The sequence below is a fragment of the Poecilia reticulata genome, chromosome 1 (assembly GCF_904066995.2).
Source record: "Poecilia reticulata chromosome 1, P_reticulata-male-v2, whole genome shotgun sequence".
NCBI classification, from domain to species: Eukaryota; Metazoa; Chordata; class Actinopteri; order Cyprinodontiformes; family Poeciliidae; genus Poecilia; species Poecilia reticulata.
The window spans coordinates 8,926,677-8,937,559 of record NC_088830.1 but is presented as its reverse complement, the minus strand read 5'-3'; the positions used below and the strand labels follow the sequence as shown (position 1 = coordinate 8,937,559).

General features: G+C 38.2%; 2 protein-coding genes across 2 annotated transcripts; both read right to left on the bottom strand.

Moving 5' to 3' along the window:
- Positions 1 to 1,544: 1,544 nt before the first annotated feature.
- LOC108166248 (tubulin polymerization-promoting protein family member 2-like) lies at positions 1,545 to 4,884 on the bottom strand. Its single transcript, XM_081604919.1, has 4 exons — positions 4,755 to 4,884; positions 3,801 to 3,992; positions 3,171 to 3,324; positions 1,545 to 1,761 (listed from the first exon to the last, which is right to left on the bottom strand). The coding sequence occupies exons 2-4, from the start codon at positions 3,989 to 3,991 to the stop codon at positions 1,570 to 1,572; spliced, it is 537 nt and encodes a 178-aa protein (XP_081461045.1). The 5' UTR covers position 3,992; positions 4,755 to 4,884; the 3' UTR covers positions 1,545 to 1,569.
- Positions 4,885 to 5,560: 676 nt separating this feature from the next.
- ftr84 (finTRIM family, member 84) lies at positions 5,561 to 10,416 on the bottom strand. The gene is made up of 7 exons (XM_008418079.3): positions 9,638 to 10,416; positions 8,491 to 8,586; positions 8,145 to 8,378; positions 7,788 to 7,944; positions 7,649 to 7,705; positions 7,493 to 7,546; positions 5,561 to 6,786 (listed from the first exon to the last, which is right to left on the bottom strand). The coding sequence occupies exons 1-7, from the start codon at positions 10,214 to 10,216 to the stop codon at positions 6,242 to 6,244; spliced, it is 1,722 nt and encodes a 573-aa protein (XP_008416301.1). The 5' UTR covers positions 10,217 to 10,416; the 3' UTR covers positions 5,561 to 6,241.
- Positions 10,417 to 10,883: the final 467 nt, after the last annotated feature.

Below are 10,883 nucleotides of genomic sequence, written 5' to 3'. Positions count from 1 at the left end.
TATTTTCATTGCACGGAGCCCCCTAGGTGACATGGGGGATTGTTTTTTTTCTTTTGCGTCCCCTCGCAATAGGTTTTGCCTTCTCTGGAAATAATGTACTGACCAGTTCATGCGACATAACTGAATACTGTAAGCCTTTCTTACGGTGACCGTCGTACTTTCTGCTATTATATAAAGTTTTCGTAAAGTTTTCCATGCATGTTAATATCTCGTGAGATATCTGAAGTTTTATATCTTATACTTTAGGATAGAAATGCACCACAAACCTGTGATACTTTCCGTAAAAATGAAAGAAATAAAAAAATACTACTTGGAATATTTATTTAGTTTTGATTGTGTCTCTCTTGTGTTGCTAGTCTGAATGGTTTAAAGGGCCGTTTTCACATTTCTTTGTGTCAACCTGACACAAACAGACATAAACATGTAGTGAATAAATCGATTTTCAATTAATTTTTTGCACCAGAGTTAAGAATAAACATGTTTTCATGGAGGCTCTTCATATGTGTACCATATATATTTGACATTTTAAATAGACATTTGTGATTTTGTGACTGTATACAAAATAGACCAGCAAATATTTATATAAGCATATTGCGAGGGAACGCAAAAGATAATTTTCTCCGTATGTCCCCTAGGGGGCTCCGTATCATTGTGTACGTAATTTAAAAGGTACTTGCGGGTAAAAAAGCACACAATTAACAGAAATATAGTTCCACCTAGCTCAGTGATGTTGAGTGTTTCTTTTAGGATGTGACCTCTGGGTAAGTCATGTGATCTGTGAGGACTTCCTGGTGTCTGTGGGCCCTGTGTTGGCTGTAGCTGATGAGGCAATTTAAATACTGGACATTAAATCCCTGTCAACATTCCTAAGACTGTGCTGCCATCTGCTGAAACTTTAAAGAAACTTCAGAACTCTATGACAATAAACATGCAGATACTTCTATCATAAAAAAGTATTTTTTTTTTTCACTCAAAGTGACATTTATATATTATGCATATTTATTAAATATTGAGTGGAATATTCCAATTCTTTATTTTTTGTAGTATTAGTTATTATGGATAGGTAATAGAAACCCAGAATTCAGTATTTTGGAGAATTAGAATATTGTGAAAAAAGCAAAGTACTTAAAACACACAGTGTCACATCCTAAACGGTTCATTAACTCAACACACCCATTCATTCTCATAATTATTGCTAGAAACATAGATCTATGTTGGAGTTTAAAAATCATATGAATTGTCATTTTTGCACCAGAACTTTATTTTCCTTTGATTTTGGGTGATCAAATATTCACATTGAGGCATCGAGGAGGTAATTTTAACAGCTGTAGTTTATTTCACTATTATTGCCACTAGAATAATAGTTAGGATGAATATATCAGGGTGAGTAGCAATTTTTCTGTAGCTTTTTCATGAATACATAACTTATTTAAGTGTTTAAAAAAAAAAGAACTGCAACAACAGTTTGGAAGCATTTTAGCTATTTAAAACTAAAAACTAATCAATAACTGTGAATAGCTCAATCAAAAACAAACACAAGTTCATTGCCCGTGTAAGTTTTTTATTTGCTTATCCGTTTTTGACCTTGTCATCATAAGTGCCACTGCCCGTATAACCAGTCACATATCCACTGCTGTCGGTCATTTCCTCACGCCCAGGTAATCCTTTCCCTTTGCCTGACTCGTCAAAGCGCTCCTTGTGTGACCCAGTGTACTTGGATGTGTCTGTCAGTCTGTCCACTCCTCCTACCTTTGAAATTTTCTAAGAAGTAACGAAAAACAGAAAAACATCCGATGAGAGATCTAAAGTAGAAAGTAGAGTTACATGCAAAACAGTTCATTCAGTTCAGATATGAAAAGGGAACACATGAAATACACACTGTCAACTTAGATTGCACTGCATTGTTGGCGGAAAAGACACATTGACACATGATGAGCTAAATCGTAAATGTATGCGTGACATATAAGAGGAAAAGGGACACAATGTTTTGCTATTAATTGTCAACACTATGACAACTAGAAAACCAGGTCCGAAAGTTTTAATTGAAAAAAAAAAAATAGCGAGGGAGAGGTAAGCAGGTCAGTTATGCTAGCTTGACTTTGACAACTTTGATAAAGATGTGTGCCGTTTCCCTTAAAAAGAAAACACGACCTGCACACCTACTCTCTGAAAGAAAATCAGTGACACAGGTCTTTCAGTTAGCTAATCAACCACCACTGTGTTCAGACAATCCCTTATTAATAATCGCAAAATAAACATCATACCTGAAAACATGCAACTGTAATGGACTCATTGTTTTATTTGTTGGCGTGTTTTTGGTGTTAAATCCTGATACACCTGAACGTGATATCTGTTCTATCAGCTAGTTGAGATGTTGTCAGCCAGTTGCTACGACAATGGATCCATGTGCAGCATAAAAAAAAAAAGTGGGGGTGCTGTGGTGGCGCAGGGGTTAAGCACAAGCCACATATGGAGGCCTTAATCCTTGATGGGGATGTCACGGGTTCAAGCCCTGGCCTGACAATCTTTGCCACATGTCTTCCCCCTTCTCTCATTACTCGCTTTCCTGTCAATTCACTGTCAAATAAAGGCCACTAGAGCCAATAAAACCTGACAAAAACATCCAACGAAGTGAACGAGAAAAATATAAGTGGTTTTGAGTTGTTTTTCTGCGTTATTTTTCCTTTGTTGTGGTACCCTGCACTAGATTAACAATACCTACATCTCTAAGTTTAATTTTGTCAAAGAAATTGTACTACAGCAGCAGCACAGCTATGGGTGGCAAGTAGAAGAATAGACCTTTTGCCCTCTAGTGTTGTGTCGCTAGAGGGCACAACACTAGAGGTTGTTCTAGCCCTAACCCCTAACCCTTACATCCGTTTACGTACGGAAATGTATACAAATTTCCGGATGTAAATAATAGTATTCAATGTATCTAAATGTATGTATTGTGTTACTCGTGGAACAATGCTTACATTGTGTTACACATGTTTATGCCATCTGCTGGTGTTAACATGAATACCCCCAAAGTTTAAAAAACTATATATATATTTTTTTTACCAAACAAAATGAAAATGACCCACCAAGTAAGAAGTATAAAAGCCAGTCAGAAATCTACCCAAATCTTGGGGTCCATGAAGGAAGTGTTGATATGATCTGCTTATACTTACAGTGACTCCAGCATTGGCAGGATCCTGCCCAGCAACGAGACCGTACATATGCTGAATAGCCTCCGGTTGGCTCTTGCCTTTGAATCGTTTTGGAGCCAGCTCAAACAGGGCCTGGTTGAACTCTTCAAATGTGATGACACGAGCGGTCTTTGCCCTGTTTTGAAAAAAAAAAAAAAGAGACAAAACCTGTAATTATTATTTTTTCCGTTTTATCTGTCATCGTGTTTTAACATTAACCTGCCAATGGAACTAGAGATAGGAATTAGCCAACTGGCAATAATCTCATGTATGTTTCTATTAGAATATTTATTAATATGTATTGTCCTTTTTTAAAAAAATAAACTTGAAAATGTCATATGAAAGTTCTGTGTGAATATAAACATCATTTATATGGAGATATATTTTGGATATATAAAAATAGTAGTTAAATAAATGCTGTGGTAATGATAGCCTTTATCAAAATAAAACCACATAGTGTGTTATTCCATTGTAGAGGATTTATTCTGAAAAAATATAGAAAACAAGTAAGAATAATCACCAAACATGAAACAGACACTCCTGCTCTTCGTTGTGGGGACATTTTGCTGACATTAATATTTTTGAGAAGATGAATCCTGTCCTAAGTCTTACTTGACTTTGCTGAAAACTATATCGACATCAGTGGAAGTGACATGTTTGCCGTCCATAATGTGACAGTCTTTGCATATCTTGGCAAAGTTCTTTCCATTCATCTCCCGCCCAGTCGCATGAGGATCTCCGTGGACTGCAAACTTCTGGAAAGCGCTCTCAACATCTGCAGAGGGTGTTGATCCCGAGGCCATGCTGAAACAGACATACATTTATTTAATTTTGAGAGAAATATCTTTAATGATGTCACTGATAGGATCACATTCTTTGAATCCTTTGACAGTAATAAGAACACAAAGTTAAAATATTTTTTTTTATGTCATTGCATGGGAAACAACAAAAAGCACCAGCCAGGATATAATTACAGCAAAATGTCTAAAATGTGAAAATCGTACGGGAATTTTTTTTTGTACGTGTAAAGTTTTACCTCTTTGTTTCTATCTAAAACATTCTAATGGTGCGTTCCTCCTCAAAAGTATCGACATATTTAAATAAAACATAAAAAGCCATGACAAGCTTGTGGACAAGCAAATAGACGTTTTAAAAAGGAACGGATTGAAAGCTGCATGATGTCAGCGCGGTGCCTGTTTCCTAGGAAACGGGATGCAACATTTAACTGCCCAATACAGGACAATGCCGTATTTTACGAGACGGGTGTAAAAACTATTAACCATGAGAAACACTCATGGTTAATAGTGAGAAACACTATTTCTCACTATTAATTAGTGACATTAATTAATGTCACTAAAATGTCAGAAATTTTAGTGACATTCTTAACGGGAAACACAATGAACACCCAATATTTCTCTAAATTTACAGTTACACCTTTACCACACCTACAACAACTAGCGTCACAGCTTGCTTCGAGTGCAAGAACATTTCCATTGCCTTTCATTATATTGCTACAAGGACTTTAGCTATAGAGGTAATGCCTTAAATGTGCAACATAAAATGTACCTGGTGTTGTAAATGCAGCGACACAACGTAAAATTTCTGGCTGCTTAACCTCCGCTTTCCTCAGTCCCCTGACTGTCCTCTTTCACCGTTGCTAACGGTCAAAAGTCGCTGGAAGTCGCTAAGTGACGTCACCGGGAGCTTTGTGAATGCGTGATTCAGATTAGAGTGAGTCTCGTTTCCATACTTCTCTGCCGTGACTGCAGGCTGGGGTTTTCTGAACTACGAGGCTCCTGGTGGGATAGGCTCACGGCAGCGCTCATTGCTCGCTGTCACTGCAGTTACGATTGGTGCCTTTAGGAGGCGCTGTTTCTTCCATGTTTGACTAGGATAAATCAAGTGAAGCGTTTTGTCACTCTCCTGAAACACCGAGCTAAGCTATCACTGCAGGAAAAGCAACTTTTTTTGTAACTTACTTCCATTTATTAAAGCTTCATTTAGAAGTGAACAAAATTATGTTTTCACTGGCAACACATAAGTTTGCTGTGAGATCTATTTGTATTGTGTTATTTTAACAACTCCTTACAAATGTGACCTAAATGTGTTCAAATCTCTTGAAAAGAAAATGGCTCTTCCTCAATTGTGATATTGGCTACAAGTTTGGTCATGTAGGTGTAGATGAGTTTCTACTATCTTCTGGAATTTTAATCATTTGGTCTTTGCTGACCTCTAGTGGTTCAGTTTCTTACTTGTTGGCCTGTGATATGTAAAAAGACTAATGACAAAGAAACTGACTGTATATTGGGCCAACAAAAATGACACACTGTGTTTGGCGTGACCTGCTTTAGAAAAAACAATGAAAACTCAAAGGAGATAAAAGCACTTCTTATCATCTTTAGGAGTTCTTTATTTATGAACACACACAAGTCTAGTATTTAAATGATTTTCTCAGCACTGTTTATTTATTGTCACACCAAACATGTGATACTTAAATTGTAAATACATCGTATCTACACACATCAATATTGATAAAATACTAATCCAAATGAACACGTTTTAAAAAAAAATAACAAAAGCATTGATACCGTCTTAAACTGATGCTACATTTGAAGCTACACCCATCTTCAAAATAAATGCTTAGAAAGTGCATCCAATTTATTTCTATTGATCCTTCTTAACTCTTTCATAATGGTATGTTTAGCCATATCCAACAGTTAGCATAAAGAAAAAATAAAAATGTTCTCACTGTATAGCATTCGTTACACATTAAATAGCTAAAAAATTTGTTGATTCTTATTTTAATCAGTTTAAAATATAAAAGAGAAAAAGTTTATTTTACTTACATACCACATTTAACACTTTAAAATGGGAGAAGATGCTCGAGAAGATAAGATGGATGATGATTAGTAGTTTTACATCAACTGATCACTTATACAGGTTAAAGTGTAGGCTAAGGAGATAAAAAACGCTTTTCACACAAATTGTCTTAATTTTATCATTATCACTGTTTGAGTACAGGAACCTTGATGCTAATTTTTTTTTTCATTTTTTTAAGTATAAGGCATAGTGTTCTGCTTCAGCTGGCAGAGGGTAACAGAGGAGCCAACCCCAAAACCAGCAAACAGAGGCTCACTGAACTGAGCTCTGAACCTGTGGATGAGCTCCATTGTGTTGGATATTGAATAGAAGGCCAAAGTGTTGCCAGCATAGTCCAAGTACACACCTATCCTAGTGGCCCGGGGAGCATCAGGCAGATCTTTGTCTGCTTTGTTGTGCCAGGCTGAGTACCCTGAATCAGAGCAGAGGAGACTCCACGACTTGTCGTTATAGCCCAGAAGGCTGTTTGAATTTTTTCCTTTGCGACTGATGCTCTTGTAGGCCACACCGATGGAGAACTCCCCGCCCCACTCGGCCTCCCAGTAGAACCTGAAGCCGGACAGAGACTCCTTGCACAGCACCTGGGAAAAGCCATCGAATCTTTCCGGATGGTCTGGATAAAACTGGGTCATTTTCCTTCGAGTGACTCTCTGATTGCCATCTGACAGCACGAGCTCTTTGTAGACGGTGTTTGAATCAAAGGACAGTCTGACTGCATCTGAGAAAGGAAAAACATCCACAGTACACATTTCTTAGTATTCACCTGTAACCACTATAGGATATGATTTGATTTGAAGTCCTGTTTGCATGTTCAAGTCAAGTCTGATGACTTTCAACCAGAGTCTAAGTCCAATCATAAGTCTTTAATGTGAAATTACAAAATGAATGTTACTTTTTCTTTATTCTTCATCATTAGCCATGCTAATGATGGCTAATGATCATTAGCCATAAATAAACACTTAACAAAATAAGTGTTTATTTTGTTAACACTTAACAAAATAAAGTTATTAATTGCCTTGAATTCTTAAAAAATTTTTTTACAAAAGGTATAATTTTCTAACCCGATGGGAAACATAAGTTTGCATTAATGTTTAAAAGAAATTGTAGAAATAGCTTCGCACCATGTCAAATATCTGAATGAATCCAACAAGAAGTGCTGCTATTTTTAAGAACCTAGTTTATGAAATGTCTGTAGTTTAACAGAGAGAAAATATGAGACTAGTCAAAAGATTTTTGTTCTAAAGCGACACAAAGTAACTTAATTGATAGGCTGGCATATCAATTATGCCAGCCTATAATTGGCTGGCATAATTATATGCCAGCCAATTATTGTTGTGGTAATGTCTGTCACTTGACATTACCACAACAACCATTTGTTATGGTACACTTCAGTAACTTAAACATACAATATGAATCACACTTACATCTCAAGAAGTCTGTTCTGGATTTTGGCTCCTGAAAATCAACCCTGGAGGGAACTATGTGAATGACAATAAAGAAATGTTTGTTCCATAAAAAGGCCCACCATTTTTGTTGTTGCTCCTGAATTGCCAAATGCCATTGAGTTTACTAATCCTTACCTTTCAGGCGTTTGTCCCCGTTTCTTGGCAAAAGTATGTACACAGGAGTTTCGCTGACTGTAAGGAATATCTACGTTAGTTTGTCACATGATTTAACTTCAGTTCTGGGAACGTGAAAGTATTTTCTGCACGAGCTTACCCGTCTTGGAAATCTTACTCAGCTCCTTTTTACAGATGTCATCCAGGTTTTCTTTCATCTCTATGGCTGTTTTGCTTATTTCTCCAAAGGAGAACTGAGGATTGATGAGAACTTTAGGAACCATGGCCTCTGGAGGAACACATAGGGTGGGAAAATTCTGTGCGACAAGGAAGAGAAAGAAAAAAAGTTTAGTCTTAACCTGATTCTTCAAGACCTGGTTTGACGAGAATCCCTCTATCAAAAACCAATAGGTTGAACCCAGTATTTTGCATGAACGCTTTATGTCATTATTTTCCATTAGGAATACTTGAGTGTAAGAAAAGTATCGGCAAACAGATTTGTGTGATCCTTTGGCACCTGCAGAAAGTGAATGTTGTCCTCCGTTTCCAGGATCTGTCGCAGCTCAGCGTCTCGCCGCTGCAGCTCCACTATCTCCTGCTCAAGGCGCTCAACGTAACCATCAGCCTGCGTCATGGCCGCCTGCATGTTGGCCATTATCATCTGATTGATTTCAGACTTCCAGCGCTCGACTGCCTGCAACATCTCGTGGAAGGTCTTATCGCTTTCAGTCTGCGCACGCTGGGCGGCGTTCTGAAGAAATAAAATAAAAGAGTTGATGTCATACAGGGTAAGAATATTCTGAGATCCGGCGTACGGCAGTGAAAGATAAATGTTATACTTGTTTCTGTAATGTCTGACTTACTTTCAGAACATCCACATTGTGCTTGAGGTCCTGCAGCTCTTTCATCCTCTCTGAAATGATGTGCTGCACTTCGGACTGGGTCACCACCAGAACTTTCTGAAGGAAAAAATACACACCAACATCTAGTTTCACGTCACTTTAAGGACAAGGTACTTTTAGCCTTAATCACTGTTTTTCTCTTTACACTCTACAAAAGTATGATTTGATTTTACATTTGAAGAAGGATAAAAGTCATAAAATTCTCTGATTTAGATTTCAATAGTTTTTGCCACTTGTTATCTAAAAGCATAGCTTTTTCTTAGTCCTTTCCTTCTAAAAAAGTCCAATTTTTGTGAACCAGCAACTGATCAACAAAGACCCACACATTTCTCTTCTTATCCAGAACAGATTTTGAACAAACTTTCTCCATGAATTTAACCAATAAAAGAGTGAGGATTTTATTTTGACAATTTCCTATCAACTTTATTTTGTAAGCACAACAAACTCCCTTTTGTATCACTTTGCAGGCCCATGAATTCAGAGTCTAATCTTGGAGCAATCTAAACTATGTAAAAACTAGATTGTCCTCATTTGTAATCTCAAATTTAAAAGTGTAATACTCTTTTTTTAAATAAGGAATTCAAGGGAACTTTGCACCTTTATGCAATGTGTTTGTGATTATGCAACGCGCTGACCTGCTGTACCTGTGCAATGCTAAAACAGACACAAAAGGTTTTTACATCATTATATAATGTATAGGGATGCTGGGCTAGAGGGGCGCCAAAACGAAAACAAAATTATTTCTAGTTGGGGTGTGATATGTTTTGTTTTTTTTTCATTTGAATTCTGTTGTTTTCGGATGAATTTGAGCTAAAAATAGAGAGGCAGAAAAGAAAAGAAAGAGGTCAGAAAACAACAAATTTATTTTTCTAACTTTTCAAAGCGGTTGACAGACAGTAGGTGAGTTTTGTCAGTCTAAAAAAAAAGCTTGTCAACATTCAGGTTAAGTTACTAGTAAAATAACATATCTTGGTTATCTTGTAACTTTGTGCTGTAGCTACAGATGTCTAGGGTTGCTTTCTTGTGTCAGCATACAACTCAGAAAGTACATAGCTGCACCCCTGCATGTAGGCAACACAACCTACAAGCCAAAGCTGTTGGAACCCACTTGTTTCTCAATGCGCTCTTCTTCCGCTGAGGCAATGTTGTGGCTGCGGTGCTCTCTGACAGTACACAGCACGCAGATGCACATCTGGTCAGAGCGACAGAACAGCTCCAGGCCCTTCTCGTGCTGGGGGCAGATCTTCCTGTCCAGGTGGCCCGTCTCGTCCACAAGCTTGTGCCTCTTGAACGTGGACGACTCGTAATGAGGCTTGACGTGCGTCTCGCAGTAGTAAGCCAGACACATGAGGCACGACTTGACGGCCCTGTTGCGGCGGCCGACACAAAAGTCGCAGTAGGATTCGCGGTGCATGTACGGGAAGGGGGTGAGCTCCGGAAGCTGCTGGCGGGGCTGTTGCTGGTGCTGAACATCTGGGACGTTACGTCTCAGGACGGGCCGTGGCGTGAAAGACGCGCGGCACTGAGGGCAGCTGTACACGCCCATGTGGTCGAACTGGTCCCAGTAGATCTTGATACACTCCAGGCAGTAAGTGTCCCCACAGGGAATGGTGACCGGGTCCCGGAGTCCATCAGCACACAGGGGACAGAAAGAGTCTGGCGGCAATGGGAAACCTGAATCAGCCATGTTTACTAACCAAGGTATCCTGGGAAATAATTCGTTTTTATTCCTATTAAGTTCTTATGTGAAAGAGCAGTCAGTCAAATATTCCCAGAGAAAGGTCCACAGAGTTACTCCTTGGGCGCGTTGGGATCCCACTGGTCCCTCTGTAGGAACGCTGAGCTCTTTTCTGCTGTCATTTAAAGGCAAAGGCTTTGTTTCTACCACAAACAGTAAACTGATCTCTTCCCACACAACTTGTTTTCATTTTCTGATCAAAAGTCCTGACGTCTGCACCCGTTGTGAAATTTGCTTTCAACTTGAGTGTTATCTTTGCTCTTAAAGTAAGGTCAAGAAATCAGCAGACCTCAAATGTAAGTGGGTGAATTATGAAGAGTGTGTTTTGCAATCTTCATGTAGAGAATGTGAATGATTACAGGCAAGAGTGATGGATATATTACGGTATGAAATTAAATATAAAAAGGGCTACAGGATACTTCTTTTCTTCATTAATCTTCAAGTGGTAAATGGATTGGACTTAAATAGAGTAAAAAAAAAATCTGAAAGTCCAATAGGAATTAATGATTTTACACGATGCAGTGCAGCCAATCAGTGAGGTTTCCATTACCATAAAATTAAGATTGTTCATGGAAAAAAAAACAGTTTGCACTGTGCGGGCATCGAAGTTTGTTTC